Source organism: Heteronotia binoei, chromosome 6, assembly GCF_032191835.1.
Source record: "Heteronotia binoei isolate CCM8104 ecotype False Entrance Well chromosome 6, APGP_CSIRO_Hbin_v1, whole genome shotgun sequence".
In the NCBI taxonomy this organism is placed as follows: Eukaryota; Metazoa; Chordata; class Lepidosauria; order Squamata; family Gekkonidae; genus Heteronotia; species Heteronotia binoei.
In genome coordinates this window covers 143052459-143071680 of record NC_083228.1, presented here as the reverse complement: position 1 = coordinate 143071680, position 19222 = coordinate 143052459, and the positions used below count along the sequence as shown (strand labels likewise).

Here is a 19222-nt window from a genome sequence, read left to right as displayed (position 1 = left end):
AGTGCTAATATTTTAAACTTCAATTATCCTTGTCCCACCCTTGCTCCAGGCTCCACCCCAGTGTCTCCTGGCTCCACCCCCGAAGTCCCCAGATATTTCTTGAATAGGACTTGGCAACCCTACTAAGAGAGTCCTGAGCGCTGTCTTTCTGTTCTTTTAGGCAGGACTTTGATGGTGGGCAGTCCGAAATATCAGGACCTTCAGAAGGAGTGGGCGGAAGAAAAAATCTTCTGGCTGGCTTGGTTCTCCAACGTCAGTGATGCCACCATGGTGACCGCGTTCTTGTGAAATCCTGCAATTTGCACATGAGGGCTTAAAGGATGCATGACCGTCCCTTGGAGCACGGAAGTGCCTTAGCTGCAGGGGGTGGGGTTTTTTGCCTTATGGGGGATCCCTTGCCAACCTCCAGGTGGTGGCTGGAGATCTCCTGGGCTTACGACTGATTTCCAGGCAACAGAGATCCGTTCTCTGGAGGAAAGGGCCAGCTTGGAAGGCGGACTCGATGCTATCGTATCCCCACTGAAGTCCTTCTTTCCCCAAACCCTGCCCTCCTCAAGTCTCCACCAGTGTTCCCTCTAAGTTGCGTTAGTGTGAGCTAGCTCACAGATTTTTAGCCTCCAGCTCACACATTTTTGCCTTAGCTCAGGCAGGATGGCCCCAGAGCGCAATAATTTATGCCAGGGGAGGGGAACCTTTTGTCTGCCAAAGGCCAATTGGATGTTTATAACATCACTGGCGGGCCATACAAAATTACCAACTTCAAAAACAGTGCTCCGCCAAGGGAGAAAGATTCCAGCGGGCAAAATTAATGTAAATAATTGTTTTTCTATTTGAAGTCATGTGGGGAGAGCCTAATCTGGCACACATACCCCCCAACCTGGGCAAATGCCTAGATCTCGGCCCCTTTTTTGTAGAAAATGCCCAGCAGGAACTCATTAGCATATTAGCATCTTCACCGTGGAAGATGAGAAGTGTTTGCCCGCCCCAGAACCACTAATATTGGAAGGGGTGTTGAAAGACCTGAGTCAGATTGAGGTGACAAAAGAGGAGGTCCTACAACTGATAGACAAATTAAAAACTAATAAGTCACCGGGTCCGGATGGCATACATCCGAGAGTTCTGAAAGAACTCAAAGTTGAACTTGTGGATCTTCTAACAAAAATCTGTAATCTTTCATTGAAATCTGCCTCCGTTCCTGAGGACTGGAAGGTAGCAAATGTCACCCCCATCTTTAAAAAGGGTTCCAGAGGAGATCCGGGAAATTACAGGCCAGTCAGTCTGACTTCAATACCGGGAAAGTTGGTAGAAACCATTATCAAGGACAGAATGAGTAGGCACATTGATGAACACGGGTTATTGAGGAAGACTCAGCATGGGTTCTGCAAGGGAAGATCTTGCCTCACTAACCTGTTACATTTCTTTGAGGGGGTGAACAAACATGTGGACAAAGGAGACCCTATAGATGTTGTTTACCTTGACTTCCAGAAAGCTTTTGATAAAGTTCCTCATCAAAGGCTCCTTAGAAAGCTTGAGAGTCATGGAGTAAAAGGACAGGTCCTCTTGTGGATCAAAAACTGGCTGAGTAATAGGAAGCAGAGAGTGAGTATAAATGGGCAGTCTTCGCAGTGGAGGACGGTAAGCAGTGGGGTGCCGCAGGGCTCGGTACTGGGTCCCATCCTCTTTAACTTGTTCATAAATGATTTAGAGTTGGGAGTGAGCAGTGAAGTGGCCAAATTTGCGGATGACACTAAATTGTTCAGGGTGGTGAGAACCAGAGAGGATTGTGAGGAACTCCAAAGGGATCTGTTGAGGCTGGGTGAGTGGGCGTCAACGTGGCAGATGCGGTTCAATGTGGCCAAGTGCAAAGTAATGCACATTGGGGCCAAGAATCCCAGCTACAAATACAAGTTGATGGGGTGTGAACTGGCAGAGACAGACCAAGAGAGAGATCTTGGGTTCATGGTAGATAATTCACTGAAAATGTCAAGACAGTGTGCGTTTGCAATAAAAAATGCCAACGCCATGCTGGGAATTATTAGGAAGGGAATTGAAAACAAATCAGCCAGTATCATAATGCCTCTGTATAAATCGATGGTGCGGTCTCATTTGGAGTACTGTGTGCAGTTCTGGTCGCCACACCTCAAAAAGGATATTATAGAAAGTTCAGAAAAGGGCAACTAAAATGATTAAAGGGCTGGAACACCTTCCCTATGAAGAAAGGTTGAAACGCTTAGGGCTCTTTAGCTTGGAGAAACGTCGACTGAGGGGTGACATGATAGAAGTTTACAAGATAATGCATGGGATGGAGAAAGTAGAGAAAGAAGTACTTTTCTCCCTTTCTCACAATACAAGAACTCGTGGGCATTCGATGAAATTGCTGAGCAGACAGGTTAAAACGGATAAAAGGAAGTACTTCTTCACCCAAAGGGTGATTAACATGTGGAATTCACTGCCACAGGAGGTGGTGGCGGCCACAAGCATAGCCACCTTCAAGAAGGGGTTAGATAAAAATATGGAGCAGAGGTCCATCAGTGGAGGATTGGCACCTTCTCCAATTACATGCCTTCCCCCTTTCTCCGGGGCCCCCTTCATAAAGCAGCATGGTCTAAAGCGGTTGGGGATCTAGGCGGTACAAAGTTTGACTGCCAGCATTCAAAACAGTAAAAATATTTAATTAGAAGAGAAAAAGAAAAAAGAAAAAGCAGTTGCATGTAAAAGTTTAGCACAGCACAGCACCCGAACAGCAACCAGAAGGACAAATAAAAGGTGGGTTTAAACGCATCCTCCTGTCCCTGGTTTAAACTTGCCCTGCCTTGTGGGTGACTTCCTCGGTCTGACTGCCGGGGGTCCACGCCTCCTCTCCCTCTTGAGAAGGCCTCCCCCACAGTCAGGAGCCCACAGACTGACAACCTCTCTCCTTGAGGGCCAGTCGATAACTGAACTTTTCCCGCCTCACTCCAATAAAAAAAAAAGAACTTCCTGACCCTCTAGGAGGCTTTCCCCCTAGAGTTGATGGTTTAACTCCGGAAGGAAGGAGGGAGTGAAGGGAAGGCTAGGCCACAAAGCCTGCCTTAGCAGTTTCGTGTTCCCTCCCAACCAAGCACCACCATTAACTCAGATGGCGTTTCTCCACAGCTCACAAAGTAGAATTTTTGCTCACAAGACTCTGCAGCTTAGAGGGAACATTGGTCTCCACCCCCAAAATCTCCAAGTGTTTCCCAACCTGGAGCTGGCAACCGTAGGCCCTTGCCGGATATATCTCCACACCAGCCTCCAATTCTCTCGTGGCAATCAAAGCCGGGACCACGGAGGTTACCTTAAAGGAAAACACCTCAAAGCCTCTCCGTGTAACAAAAATAATACTCATTATTCCTACTTATCCAGTATTGGCTCGGAACCAACACAGTGCTTACAGTGATATGGACATATGAAGCTGCCTTATACTGAATCAGACCCTAGGTCCATCAAAGTCAATATTGTCTATCTCCAGGGTCTCAAGCTGAGGTTTTTCACACCTATTTGCCTGGACCCTTTTTTGGAGATGCCGGGGATTGAACCTGGGACCTTCTGCTTACCAAGCAGATGCTCTACCACTGAGCCAACGTCCCTCCCCAAACATACTATAAGCAAACATATTTACACAAACCAAAATCCCTCCGGAACTGAAAGCACACGCTGCTCCTACTGTGCGATGGATCGATGTCCTATAGAAAACATACGGAGCTGTGATACAAGTCCGACAATATCCAAGACCGGTCCAATATTGTTTCGAGTGCAGAGACTCTTCTTCTTGGGACCGTCTTCGTTATTGTTGATTCAGTAGGTAAGTGGGGTTTCTTTTAATTTTTGCTGTAAAGTATACCAAACATTTGCGATAGTCTCATGTCAACTGAACAAGCATTCAGCCGCAGATATTACATACTAGGCAGCCAATTAGATGTAAATCAAATGTGTCACATTATTAACTCACTCTCACTCTCTTGGCTTTGTTTTCATTTCTCCTTGGGACGCCTGCAAATTATCTTCATATCCTCCGGAAATGGTGTTCACTGTCTTTGTCGTAAGGTAAGGTAAGGTAAAATTTTATTTGTATCCCGCCCTCCCCGCCTAGGCGGGCTCAGGGCAGCTAACAACATCTATACATATACAATAAATATAAGAGCTTAAAATTTAACAATAAAACTTAAACTTAACATCATAAAAACCCGTTAATGTATTTAAAATTCATAGTTTAATTTAATCTGGCAGCAATCGTGAGCCATGTAAAAAGCTGCCTCCTTAATCATACACACCTGCTTATCCATTATATTCACTATTTAAAGGCACATTTCCCATATGGAAAGAAAAGGTCGCCTGTGCAAGCACCAGTCATTTCCGACTCTGGGGTGACGTTGCTTTCACGTTTTCACGGCAGACTTTTGACGGGGTGGTTTGCCATTGCCTTCCCCAGTCCTCTACGCTTTCCCCCCAGCAAGCTGGGGACTCATTTGACCGACCTCGGAAGGACGGAAGGCGGAGTCAACCTCGAGCCAGCTACCTGAAAACCCAGCTTCCGCTGGGGATCAAACTCAGGTTGTGAGCAGAGCTTAGGACTGCAGTACTGCAGCTTTACCAATCTGCGCCACGGGGCTCTTTTCAGAGTTAAAAGAGGTCAAGGTAGTCCCCTGTACAAGCACCAGTCGTTTCCGACTCCAAGGTGACGTTGCTTTCCCAACGTTTTCACGGCAGACTTTTTACGGGGTGGTTTGCCATTGCCTTCCCCAGTCTTTTACACTCCCATATAGTACAACATTAAATATAAATATTATTATTCAAATGATCTCATGCTAAATAGAAAAAAAGGGAAAACCAGTAAATTTTGTAAAAATCATCCTACTAATCAATTTCAGTATAAAAACTGTGCAATAGGTAAAATGCATAGGTAAAATAGGTCCACTCCATGACCAAAAGTCTGTCAATGTCTAACTCCCAAGAGCATACCTAGATAGATAGATAGATAGATAGATAGATAGATAGATAGATAGATAGATAGATAGATAGATAGATAGATAGATTTATTGTCATTGTTCTCCACAAAAAGAGAGCAACGAAATGAGGTGCTCTTCCACAAACATACCAACACATCAAACACACATATTCATATTCATACCATTTAAATACATCTAAAACAGATAAACATTCATAAAACCATTAAAACCATTTAAATACATCTAAAACAGATAATCCTTCATAACCCTGCATTTAACCTAACCACAGCACTTGGATAGAAACTGTCCTTAAATCTGTTTGTCCTAGCCTTCAACACTCTATATCGTCTACCTGACGGTAAGATCTCAAATAGCAAATGGCCCAGATATGAAGGGTCCCTTAGGATCATTTGTATCTTCCTTTTACATCTCATATTATACAGATCCACCAATGAGGGGAGAGAACATCCGCAAATCTTTTGTGCTCTTCTCGTCACTCTTTGGAGCACCCTTCTCTCTGCTTCCGTGCAGCTCCCAAACCACGCGCAGAGGCAATAAGATAAAATGCTCTCAATGGAACTACGATAAAAGGCAACCAGCAGACTCCCTGACAGTTGTAGTGAAGAGTCTTAAGTAGTATAGTCGTTGCTGGGCCTTTTTCTCTAGAGCTAAAGTATTTGCCCCCCATGTTAGATCTTGTTTCATGGTAATTCCCAGAAACTTCCATTCTGTCACCTGTTCTACCATAACACCATCAATAAACAACGGCTGGATGTCCAAACTACTCTTCCTGTAATCCACTATAATTTCCTTTGTCTTATTTATATTAAAAATAAGATTATTTACTTTACACCAAAGGGACAGCTGTTGAACTTCCCTCCTATACGCAGACTCATCATCCTCAGAGATGAGCCCTACCAACGTTGTATCATCTGCGTACTTAATGATTTTGTTACTCAGACTGCTAGAAACACAATCAGACGTGTAAATAGTGAAAAGAAGTGGACTCAAGACACATCCCTGAGGGGTGCCAGTGCCAGTATTTAAGATCTTCACGGAGGAAATATATCCATCCATTTTAACCCTTTGTGAACGACCTGACAAAAAATTCAAAATCCACTCACATATATACGCCGGCGTATAAGACGACCCCCCAACATTTCCACTCAAAATATAGAGTTTGTTATATACTCGCCGTATACGACTACCCCCTCTTCCGCACACCTTCCACACACCAAATAAAAGGTAAAAGAACAACCGCCCCATCCCTGCACCTCCTTGTGACCGGCATTAGTGTGCAAATGCGCATGTGCGAGCTCTTCGTAGACAAGGGGCGGGCCGGAGCGCCGCTGCTTCCCGCCGAGCAGAACGGGCCGGTCACGCCGAAAAGGCTGGCACCCCTGTCTCGCTGCTGATGCTCGCCGCAGGCACGCTGATGACCCGCCGCGGCCGCGCTGGATACCGCGCGATACTGGACGGTATGTAGAATGAGGTGGGCGGGCATCGGGAGGCCACTATGGGCACCGGGCGAGCATCGGAAGGCCCCTATGGGCAGCTATGTCTATCCCAACTGAAGTGCACCCGGCGTATAAGACGACCCTCCCACTTGGAGGCATGTTTTTCAGGGCAAAAAAGTCGTCTTATACGCCAGCAAATACGGTAATTGTACTGACTCTTAATATTGGTTATAAATGTCAGGTTTGCTGTGGGTTTTTGTTTTGTTATTGTCACTTGACTAAATTTAGTCCAATATATAAAACATTCCTGTCTAAATCTGAAATGAAGGCATATACCACTGGACCCACCTCTAATCACAAAATGTAGTGTATAAATAGTTGTGTGAGAATTGTTGACAGACAGCCCACTCATGTGCAGGTAGCTTTGTACATGGCTCACGACAAAGACAGTGAACGCCATTTCAGAAGGATACGAAGATAATTTGCAGGCGTCCCAAGGAGAAATGAAAACAAAGCCAAGAAAGTGCGAGTGAGTTAATAGTGTGACACATTTTATTTACATATAATTGGTTGCCTAGTATGTAATATTTGTGGCAGAATTGTATGTAGAAATGCTTGTTCAGTTGACATGAGACTATCACAAATGTTTGGTATACTTTACAGCAAAAATTAAAAGAAGCCCCACTTACCTACCGAATCAACAATAAAGAAGACGGCCCCAAGAAGAAGAGTCTCTGAACTCGAAACAATATTGGACCGGTCTTGGATACTGTTGGACTTGTATTACAGCTCTATATTTTTTGTGTAGGATGTGTGCTTTTGGTTCCGGAGGGATTTTGTGTTGTGTAAATATGTTTGTTTATATTATGTTTGGCTATCACTGTAAGCACTGTGTTGGTTACCAGTAAATACTGGATAAGTAGGAATAATAAGGAGTATTATGTTTGGGCGTTTTCGCACTGACCTTAATTGGCAGCGACGTCCCTCTTCACCGCGCAGGATCTGCGTGGATTTTGCACCAATTGCTGCGGAGCACCCCGAAGAGCCGCAAGGTCCCGCGGCTTTTGCGTCGCAAGTGGTTTTCGCCGAAAACCAACTTTACATTTGCGACGCAAAAGCCGCAGGACTTTGCGGCTCTTCCGGGTGCTCCGCAGCAATTGGTGCAAAATCCACGCAGATCCTGCACGGTGAAGAGGGATGTCGCTGCCGATTAAGGTCAGTGCAAAAACGCCCTTTGTTACACGGAGAGGCTTTGAGGTGTTTTCTTTTCCAATTCTCCTCTGGCGGGGTGGGCAATAATATCATCTCTGGCAGTGAGGCCCATGGTGAACTACAGTGACTCAATGAAACCGCCTTCCCTGCCACAAATTTTGTTAGTCTTTAAGAAGAAGAAGCTCTTGGATTTATACCCTGCCCTATACTCTGAATCGCAGAGTCTCAGAGCGGTCATAATCTCCTTTACCTTCTCCCCTTCCACAACAGACACCCTGTGAGATGAGTGAGGCTGAGAGAGCTCTGGCAGAAGTTGCACTTTCAAGGACAACTCTGCCAGAGCTATGGCTGACCCAAGGCCATTCCAGCAGGTGCAAGTGGAGGAGTGGGGAATCAAACCCGATTCTCCCAGATAAAAGTCTGCACACTTAACCACTTACACCAAACTGGCTCTCTAAGAAGAAGATATTGGATTTATATCCCACCCTCTACTCTGAATCTCAGAGTCTCAGAGCTGTTCACAATCTCCTTTATCTTCCTCCCACACAACAGACACCCTGTGAGGTAGGTGGGGCTGAGAGAGCTCTGACAGAAGCTGCCCTTTCAAGGACAGCTCTGCAAGAGCTATGGCTGACCCAAGGCCATTCCAGGAGCTGCAAGTGGAGGAGTGGGGAATCAAACCCGGTTCTCCCAGATAAGAGTTCACCACCACACCAAACTGGTTCTCCTAGATTTGCGCTGTTTTCTACTGCAATTTACATTCTATGGATGCACACAGCTACTCATCTTAAATGACAATTCATTTATTTCTTGCCTTTCCTTGTATTTCAAAGGGCCTTGCATTAATAGCAAAGAACACTTTGAGTTTAAAAGCCAAAAATAAACGAGCGAACCCAAATCTCTCCCCTGTCCCTTCACCTTTAAAAGATCCTGCCGTTCAAATAGGGTTGCCAGCCTCCTGGTAGTGGCTGGAGATCTCCCACTATTACAACTGATACCCGGGTGGCAGAGATCAGTTCCTCTGGAGCTAGCGACTGGTTTGGATGATGGACTCTGTGGCACTAGAGAGCCTGGTCTGGTGTAGTGGTGAAGTGTGTGGACTCTTATCTGGGAGAACCGGGGTTGATTCCCCACTCCTCCACTTGCAGCTGCTGGATTGGCCTTAGATCAGCCATAACTATCGCAGGAGTTGTCCTTGAAAGGGCAGTTGCTGTGAGAGCCCTCTCAGCCCACCCACCTCACAGGGTGTCTGTTGTTGGGGGGGGGAGAAGAAGAAGACTGTAGATTTATACCCCACCCTTCTCTCTAAATCAGAGACTCAAAGTGGCTTACAATATCCTATATCTTCTCCCGCCACAACAGACACCCTGTGAGGTGGGTGGGGCTGGAGAGGGCTCTCACAGCAGCTGCCCTTTCAAGGACAACTCTGCCAGAGCTATGGCTGACCCAAGACCATTCCAGCAGCTGCAAGCGGAGGAGTGGGGAATCCAACCTGGTTCTCCCAGATAAGAGTCCGCACACTTAACCACTACACCAAACTGGCTCTCACTGTGTGAGACGGAATGGTGGACTTGATGGACCACTGGTCTTTCTGATCCAGCAGGGCTCTTCTAATGTTCTTATGAAGGCCTCAGCCTGATATTATGAAGGCCTCCTAAGGTATAGGAGATTGTAAGCTGCTCTGAGTCTCTGATTCAGAGACAAGGGCGGGGTATAAATCTGCAATTCTTCTTCGCTGCACCCCACTGAATTCCCTCACCTCTCCAAACCCAGCCCTTCTCAGGCTCCGCCCCCAAAATCTCCAGGAATTCCCCAGTCCAGAGCTGGCAACCCAACCCGTAAGAGTAGAGATTCCTTCTAGTGAATCCATGATGCCAACTGCCTGATGCACACGATGCCACTCAGTTCTCTGGATAGTAACAGATCTGGCTCTCTGGTCTAACCACTCGCCGGCTTCCATTTCACCGCCTGCTTTTCAGGTCTTCAAACGACGGCTTCGTGCAGATGAGCAAGCGGATTTCATTCTGATGGCCCTCAGAGGCATGAGAAACGACAACATCCACAACACCAAGTGCGCCATCCGCATGCTCAGAAACATGCTGAGAAGCCCTGCGGCCGATTTGGTGAGGGTAAGATGCTAGGGACATTTCTCTCTCGTTTCTCCTCTTCCTTCCCTTCGAGAATTGTCTTCTACCAGAGCCTGAGAGCAGGCTTTGCAAAGTTTCGTAAATCTGGGTTGGTTAAGAACCTAAGAAAATAAGTAGAGCCCTTCTAGATCAGACCAGTGGTCCATCTAGTCCAGCATCCTGTCTCACACAGTGGCCAACCAGTTTCTCTGGAGGGGCAACAACAGGGCAGAAAGGCCGAGGCCTTCCTAAGAACATCAGAAGAGCCCTGCTGGATCAGACCAGTGAGGGTCCATCTAGTCCAGCATCCCGTCTCTCACAATGGCCAACCAGTTCCTCTGGAAGGCCAAAAACAAGGCATAGAAGCTGAGGCCTTCATGAGAACATCAGAAGAGCCCTGCTGGGTCAGAAAGACCAGTGGCCCATCTAGTCCAGCATCCTTTCTCATACAGTGGCCAACCAGTTCCTCCGGAGGGCCAACAACAGGGCAGAGAGGCTGTGGCCTTCATAAGAACAGCAGAAGAGCCCTGCTGGATCAGACCAGTGAAGGTCCATCTAGTTCAGCCTCCAGTCTCACTCAGTGGCCGACCAGTTCCTCTGGAGGAACAACAACAGGCAGAGAGGCTGAGGCCTTCATAAGAACATCAGAAGAGCCCTGCTGGATCAGACCAGTGAGGGTCCATCTAGTCCAGCCTCCTGTCTCACACAGGGGCCAAGCAGTTGCTCTGGAAACCCAACAACAGGGCAGACAGGCTGATACCTTCCCCTCATGTTGCCTCCTGGCTCTGGGATTCAAAGGATCAGTGCCCCTGAATGTGGCGTTTCCCCTCTATCCCCATGGCTAATAGCCATTGATGCAGTTATCCTCCATGAATCCATCTCATCACCATTTAAACCTGTTTATTCCTATGGCCATCACCACGTCCTTTGGCAGTGAATTCCACATTGTAATCACTCATCTGTATAAATGAGCATTCGCCTTTGTCTGTCCTAAACCTAGAAGAAGAAGAAGATATTGGATTTATATCCCGCCCTCCACTCCGAAGAGTCTCAGAGCGGCTCACAATCTCCTTTCCCTTCCTTCCCCGCAACAGACACCCTGTCAGGTAGATGAAGATATTGGATTTATATCCCGCCCTCCACTCCGAAGAGTCTCAGAGCGGCTCACAATTTCCTTTCCCTTCCTCCCCCACAACAGACACCCTGTGAGGTAGATGAAGATATTGGATTTATATCCCGCCCTCCACTCCGAAGAGTCTCAGAGCGGCTCACAATCTCCTTTCCCTTCCTCCCCCACAACAGACACCCTGTGAGGTAGATGAAGATATTGGATTTATATCCCGTCCTCCACTCCGAAGAGTCTCAGAGCGGCTCACAATCTCCTTTATCTCCCTCCCCCACAACAGACACCCTGTGAGGTAGATGAAGATATTGGATTTATATCCCGCCCTCCACTCCAAAGAGTCTCAGAGCGGCTCACAATCTCCTTTACCTTCCTCCCCCACAACAGACACCCTGTGAGGTAGATGAAGATATTGGATTTATATTCCGCCCTCCACTCAAGAGTCTCAGAGCGGCTCACAATCTCCTTTATCTCCCTCCCCCACAACAGACACCCTGTGAGGTGAGTGGGGCTGGAGAGGGCTCTCACAGCAGCTGCCCTTTCAAGGACAACCTCTGCCAGAGCTATGGCTGACCCAAGGCCATTTCAGCAGGTGCAAGTGGAGGAGTGGGGAATCAAACCCGGTTCTCCCAGATAAGAGTCCGCACACTTAACCACTACACCAAACTGGCAGTAAACCTACTGCCTATAAGCTTCATTGGAGAGGGGGGGAAACCCCTTCTCTTTGTCAACTCTGTCAATCCCATGCATCATTTTATATACCTTTTATCGTTTCTCCCTTTAGTCACCTTTTCTTTTCTTTTTTAAACATATGATAAGTTTATTTTAGAAATTCCAAGTTATACGGAACTTTGTCGGGCAAAGTAGTATCCAGTAGATTAATTCCATATATAACAAAATTTCAACTATGCATAAAGTACTATGGTATATATAACATTGTAGAACGTCTTATTTAGCATTTAAGATAAAATCCAGTTCGACAATTCGATCAAACGATCAATAGATAAATAAATAAATAAATATTTAACAGGGATAAATGTAAAGTTCTGCATTTAGATAGGAAAAATCCCATGCATGGTTATAGGGTGGGGGAGACTTGTATTAGCAGTAGTATGTACGAAAAGGATCTCGGGGTCCTAGTGGATAATATGCTGAACATGAAGTCAACAGTGTTATGCGGTGGCTAAAAAGGCAAATGCAATTTGGGGCTGTATCAACAGAAGTCTAGTGTCCAGATCACATGATGTGATGTTATTGCTTTACTCTGCTCTGATAAGACCTCACCTGGAGTCTTGTGTTCAGTTGTGGGCACCACATTTTAAGAAGGATCTAGACAAGCTGGAACGGGTCCAGAGGAGGGCGACGAAGATGGTGAGGGGTCTGGAGACCAAGTACTATGAGGAAGCTGAAGGAGCTGGGGATGTTTAGCCTGGAGAGGAGGCGGCTGAGAGGTGATAAGATCACCATCTTCAAGTAGTTGAAGGGCTGTCATATAGAGGAGGGTGTGGAATTGTTTTCTGTGGCCCCGGAAGGTCAGACCAGAACCAGTGGGCTGAAATTAAATCAAAAGAGTTTCCGACTCAACATTAGGAAGAACTTCCTGACTGTTAGAGCAATTCCTCAGTGGAACAAGCTTTCTCGGGAGGTGGTGGGCTCTCTTTCCTTGGAGGTTTTTAAACAGAGGCTAGATGCCCATCTGACAGTAATGAGGATCCTGTGAATGTACGGGGAGGTGTTTGTGAGTTTCTTGCATTGTGCAGGGGGTTGGACTCGATGACCCTAGAGGTCCCTTCCAACTCTAGGATTCTATGAAATATCTTCTAAGGATAAATTAACCGGTAATTGGGCTAGGATTTTTGACTCTTAAGTTAAGAATAATGCCTTGCTCCATCCCAAGCCAAATGGAAGGGAATATTGTGAGAGAAACTGAAGGTAAGTTGTGTTAATAGGTAAGATGTTTCTAGATTCAGTATATTCCAGAAACGGAAGCCTCTCTGCTTCAGGGTCATCAGAAAGCGGAGAGGGGGGGGAAGGAAATGTCTGCTGGGCACTCCTTTATTCCCTATGGAAACCGATTCCCATAATGGAGAATGATCTACGGGTATCTGGGGCTTTGTAGGGAGACCATGTGACTTTCCACCCCCGGAGGCTCCAGTCTCCGATTGAAAGGCATCCTCTTGGAATGGTGCGTCTGTGTTACTTTGAAGAAGTTGGCAGCAACTCGTGAGTAGAGAGGCCAATCCCTCGCTTCAGAGTCGCCAGAAACGGGGTGGTGGGTGGGGAGGGAAACGTCTGCTGAGCACTTCATTATTCCCTATGTGGAGATCGATTCTCATAGGGTATAATGGGGAATTGATCTAGAGGTTTCAGGGGCTCTGGGGGAGCTCTTTTTTGAGGTAGAGGCACCAAATCTTCAGCATAGCATCCATTGCCTCTCCCCAAAATACCCTCCAAGTTTCAAAAGGATTGGACCAGGGGGTCCAATGCTATGAACCCCCAAAGAAGGTGCCCCTATCCTTCGTTATTTCCAATGGAGGGAAGGCATTTCAAAGGTGTGCGGTCCCTTTGAATGTGATGGCCAGAACGCCCTTTGGAGTGCAATCATGCTTGTCACATCCTTGCTCCTGGCTCCACCCCCAATGTCTCCTGGCTCCACCCCCAAAGTCTCCTGGCTCCACCCCCAAAGTCTCCTGGCTCCATCCCCAAAGTCTCCTAGCTCCACCCCCCAGAGTCCCCAGATATTTCTTGAATTGGACTTGGCAACTCTAGTTCCCGAGATGCTTCAGGCAGAAGCCCGAAGAGTTAAACCTGTACAAAACCAGTCACCCTTTTTATCTTAGACATGCCCTTGGAAGTTAACCTTGGCTTCTCCACCTCCCTTCTCTGCCTTTTCTTCTAGGCATCCAAGGCCGTTCAGCTCACGCATAAATATCTGGAGCACATTACGGACATCGAAGCCCGTCGAGAGGTCTTTCGCTACCTTTGCCTGCTGGGCGGTGTTTACCCCGAAGAGGTGGTCAAGACACTCCTCGGCTGTTCCCTTCAATGCGACAAGTATGAGTAAAGGCCTGTGGGTTCTCCTCTCAGGACGGGGGTAGTCGATGGTGACACCAGGGGTGGAATTCTAGCAGGAGCTCCTTTGCATATTAGGCCACACGCCCCTGATGTAGCCAATCCTTAGGGTTGCCAATCCCCAGGTGGGAGCAGGGGATCCCCCGGTTTGGAGACCCTACCCCTGCTTCAGGGTGGTCAGAAAGCGGGGGGAGGGGAGGGAAATATCTGCTGGGAACTCTGTTATTCCTATGGAGATTTATTCCCATAGAAAATCATGGAGAATTGATCCATGGGTATCTGGGGCTCTGGGGGGGTGGTGCTGTTTTTTGGGGTAGAGGCACCAAATTTTCAGAATAGCATCTAGTGCCTCTCCCCAAAATACCTCCCAAGTTTCAAAAAGATTGAACCAGGGGGTCCAATTCTATGAGCCCCCAAAGAAGGTGCCCCTATCCTTCATTATTTCCTGTGGAAGGAAGGAATTGAAAAGGTGTGCCGTCCCTTTAAATGTGATGGCCAGAACTCCCTTTGGAGTTCAATTATGCTTGTCACAGCCTTGATCTTGGCTCCACCCCTAATGTCTCCTGGCTCCACCCCCAAAGTCTCCTGGCTCCAGCCCCAAAGTCCCCAGATATTTCTTGAATTGGACTTGGCAACCCTACCCGGTTTGGAGGCCCTCCCCCCGCTTCAGGGTCTTCAGTAAGCGGGGGGAGGGGAGGGAAATGTCCGCTGGGAACTCTGTTATTCCCTATGGAGATTTATTCCCATAGAAAATCATGGAGAATTGATCTGCAGGTATCTGGGACTCTGGGGCGGGGTGGGGGGGCTGGTTTTTGGGGTATGTAATGTACTGAGTGACGAGACGTGTTGAAGGCAACATGCTTTATTAGCGAGTACATCACAAGGCAAAATAACGCGGGCCGGGTCCTGATTATATACATACCCCGGACCAACCCTCAGTCTGCCCAGGTCCAATCCTGGCCAGTTAAACTTCCCGCCACAGATCTTGATTGGCGGAGCGTATTAGCTAGGGTTGGCAAGTCCAATTTAAGTAATATCTGGGGACTTTGGGGATGGAGCCAGGAGACTTTGGGGGTGGAGCCAGGAGACATTAGGGGTGGAGCCAAGATCAAGGCTGTGACAAGCATAATCGAACTCCAAAGGGAGTTCTGGCCATCACATTTAAAGGAACGGCGCACCTTTTCAATGCCTTCCTTCCATAGGAAATAATGAAGGATAGGGGCACCTTCTTTTGGGGCTCATAGAATTGGACCCCCTGGTTCAATCATATTGAAACTTGGGGGATATTTTGGGGAGAGGCACTAGATGCTGTACTGAAAATTTGGTGCCTCTACCTCAAAAAACAGCCCCCCCCCCAGAGCCCCAGATACCCAAGGATCAATTCTCCATGATTTTCTATGGGAATAAATCTCCATAGGGAATAACAGAGTTCCCAGCAGACATTTCCCTCCCCTCCCCCCGCTTTCTGACGACCCTGAAGTGGGGGGAGGGCTTCCAAACCGGGGGATCCCCTGCCGCCACCTGGGGATTGGCAACCCTAGTATTAGCGGAGCTACATCCGGGGACCAGTGGGCTTCCACTGGTCATCTCAGTAGCGTCCACTGTGTTGTAACTTCAGGACTGAAATGCAAGACACAACAGGGTAGATGCTATACAAATTTTTAGTATAGCATCTAGTGCCTCTCCCCAAAATATCCCCCAAGTTTCAGAGCGGCTCACAATCTCCTTTACCTTCCTCCCCCACAAAAGACACCCTGTGAGGTGGGTGGGGCTGAGAGAGCTCTCCCAGCAGCTGCCCTTTCAAGGACAGAGACTCAGAGCGGCCTACAATCTCCTTTCCCTTTTTCCCTCACAACAGACACCCTGTGAGGTGGGTGGGGCTGAGAGAGCTCTCCCAGCAGCTGCCCTTTCAAGGACAGAGTCTCAGAGCGGCTCACAATCTCCTTTACCTTCCTCCCCCACAACAGACACCCTGTGAGGTGGGTGGGGCTGGAGAGGGCTCTCACAGCAGCTGCCCTTTCAAGGACAACTTCTGCCAGAGCTTTGGCAGACCCAAGGCCATTCCAGCAGCTGCAAGTGAAGGAGTGGGGAATCAAACCCGGTTCTCCCAGATAAGAATCCGCACACTTAACCGCTACACCAAACTGGCTCTCCAGCATTTAAAAGGTGTGCGGTCCCTTTAAATGTGATGGCCAGAACTCCTTTTGGAGTTCCATGATTCTTGTCACACCCTTGCTCCTGGCTCCACCCCAAGGTCTCCTGGCTCCACCCCCAAAGTCCCTGAATATTTCTTGAATTAGACCTGGCAACCCTAGGTCCCACCTGGAGGCTGGCAACCATGTGTCAGCCCTTGGAGTAGTTGAGGAGAAACCCTCTTCCCCCACATGCCATTATCTCTAATTTTCATCTGTGCAGCAGCCCTGGACTTCCTTGGTGGTCTCCCATTGAAACCCTAACCAGGGCCGACCCCTTTCTTGGCTTCTGAGTTCTGACTAAATCAAAAGAGTTTCTGGCTCCACATTGGGAAGAACTTCCTGACTGTTAGAGCGGTTCCTCAGTGGAACAGGCTTCCTTGGGAGGTGGTGGGCTCTCCTTCCGTGGAAGTTTTTCAACAGAGGCTAGATGGCCATCTGACTGCAATGAAGATCCTGTGAATTTAGGGGGAGGTCTTTGTGAGCTTTCTGCATTGTGCAGAGGGTTGGACTAGATAAAGGAGCTGGGGATGTTTAGCCTGGAGAGGAGGCGTCTGAGAGGTGATAGGATCACCATCTTCAAGTAGTTGAAGGGCTGTCCTATAGAGGGGTGTGTGGAATTGTTTTCTGTGGCCCTGGAAGGTAGGACCAGAACCAATGGCTTGAAATTAAATCAAAAGAGTTTCCGGCTCCACATTAGGAAGAACTTCCTGACCGTTAGAGCGGTTCCTCAGTGTAACAGGCTTCCTCGGGAGGTGGTGGGCTCTACTTCCTTGGAGGTTTTTCAACAGAGGCTAGATAACCATCTGACCGCTATGAAGATCCTGTGAATTTAGGGGGAGGTGTTTGTGAGTTTTCTGCATTGTGCAGGGGGTTGGACTAGATGAAGGAGCTGGGGACGTTTAGCCTGGAGAGGAGGCGTCTGAGAGGTGATAGGATCACCATCTTCAAGTAATTGAAGGGCTGTCATCTAGGGGATAGTGTGGAATTGTTTTCTGTGGCCCCGGAAGGTAGGACCAGAACCAATGGCTTGAAATTAAATTGAAAGAGTTTCCGGCTCCACATTAGGAAGAACTTCCTGACCGTTAGAGCGGTTCCTCAGTGGAACAGGTTTCCTCCTTGGGAGGGGATGGGCTCACCTTCCTTGGAGGTTTTTAAGCAGAGGCCGGATGGACAGCAATGAAGATCCTGTGAATTTAGGGGGAGGCGTTTGTGGGTTTCCTGCATTGTGCAGGGGGTTGGACTCGATGACCCTAGAGGTCCCTTCCAACTCAATGATTCTATGACTAGCCTGGGCTATCCAGCCTTAACAGAAGCTGGGCTTAGGAGACAGCTGGGCGGGAGGGGAACTGTAGAGGGGGTTCTCCACTACAGGAGACAGGGATCTTGCAGTCCAGCCGGCCTCCAACCCAACAGAACTTCCTGCGGCTTCCAACTTCCAGCACTTCGACTGCCATGTGGCGCTACTTGACAAGCACCTCCGACCTGACCATGAAGATCCTGACCGCGTTGCAGTCCGTCCTGCTGGAGCCGCCTCTCAATCCTACGAGTCAGGCGACGAAGGCCGCCTTGAACCCTCTGGCTGTAAGTACCCCAACTGGACAAGGCCCCGAGCCGTCTTATTCGCCCCCCTTTGTTCACTTTCCATGTTGTCTCTCCTGTTTCTTGCAAGAGCTTACAGTAGGCCCTGTAAGAAGAGCTCTTGGGAGGGCTGGCTACATCAGGGGGTTGTGGCCCAATATGCAACGGAGCGCCCGCTACAAAGATATCCCTGGATTGGCTAGTCTTGCTCCACAGTGTGGCACAGACCACGGCAGAGGCATGAACCTGGAGTCTTGTGTTCAGTTTTGGGCACCACATTTTAAGAAGGATCTAGACAAGCTGGAACGGGTCCAGAGGAGGGCGACGGAGATGGTGAGGGGTCTGGAGATCAAGTCCTATGAGGAAAGGTTGAAGGAGCTGGGGATGTTTGGCCGGGAGAGGAGGCGGCTGAGAGGTGATAGGATCACCATCTTTAAGTCCTTGAAGGGCTGTCATATAGAGGGGTCTGGAGACCAAGTCCTATGAGGAAAGGTTGAAGGAGCTGGGGATGTTTAGCCTGGAGAGGAGGCGGCTGAGAGGTGATAGGATCACCATCTTTAAGTCCTTGAAGGGCTGTCATATAGAAGGGTCTGGAGACCAAGTCCTATGAGGAAAGGTTGAAGAAGCTGGGGATGTTTGGCCAGGAGAGGAGGCGGCTGAGAGGTGATAGGATCACCATCTTTAAGTCCTTGAAGGGCTGTCATATAGAGGGGTCTGGAGACCAAGTCCTATGAGGAAAGGTTGAAGGAGCTGGGGATGTTTAGCCTGGAGAGGAGGCGGCTGAGAGGTGATAGGATCACCATCTTCAAGTCCTTGAAGGGCTGTCCTATAGAGGATGGGGTGGAAATGTTTTCTGTGGCCCCGGAAGGTAGGACCAGAACCAATGGGTTGAAATGAAATAAAAAGAGTTTCCGACTCAGCATTAAGAAGAACTTCCTGACTGTTAGAGCGGTTCCTCAATGGAACAGGCTTCCTCGGGAGGTGGTGGGCTCTCCTTCCTTGGAGGTTTTTCAACAGAGGCTAGATGGCCATCTGACAGCGATGAAGACCCTGTGAATTTAGGGGGAGGTATTTGTGAGTTTCCTGCATTGTGCAGGGGTTGGACAAGATCACCCTGGAGGTCCCTTCCAACTCTATGAGTCTATGTTTAGCCTGGAGAGGAGGCGGCTGAGAGGTGATAGGATCACCATCTTCAAGTCCTTGAAGGGCTGTCCTATAGAGGATGGTGTGGAATTGTTTTCTGTGACCCCAGAAGGTTGGACCAGAACCAATGGGTTGAAATTAAATCAGAAGTGTTTCAGGCTCAACATTTGGAAGACCTTCCTGACCGTTAGAGCGGTTCCTCAGTGGAACAGGCTTCCTCGGAAGGTGGTGGGCTCTCCTTCCTTGGAGGTTTCTCAACAGAGGCTAGATGGCCATTGCTAGACAGCAATGAGGATCCTGCAAATTTAGGGAGAGGTCTTTTTGAGTTTCCTGCGTTGTGCAGGGGCTT

The 19222-nt window shown here is 48.2% G+C and overlaps 1 protein-coding gene across 1 annotated transcript in view; it reads left to right on the top strand.

Moving 5' to 3' along the window:
* Positions 1–223: 223 nt before the first annotated feature.
* Positions 224–19222, top strand: part of LOC132574381 (uncharacterized) — a 46531-nt gene continuing 27532 nt past the window's right edge. The window contains exons 1-4 of the mRNA XM_060242744.1: positions 224–270; positions 9616–9765; positions 13785–13939; positions 17592–17733. Coding sequence (XP_060098727.1) covers positions 268–270; positions 9616–9765; positions 13785–13939; positions 17592–17733 — 450 coding nt within the window. The 5' untranslated portion in view covers positions 224–267. The remainder of the gene's footprint in view (positions 271–9615; positions 9766–13784; positions 13940–17591; positions 17734–19222) is intronic.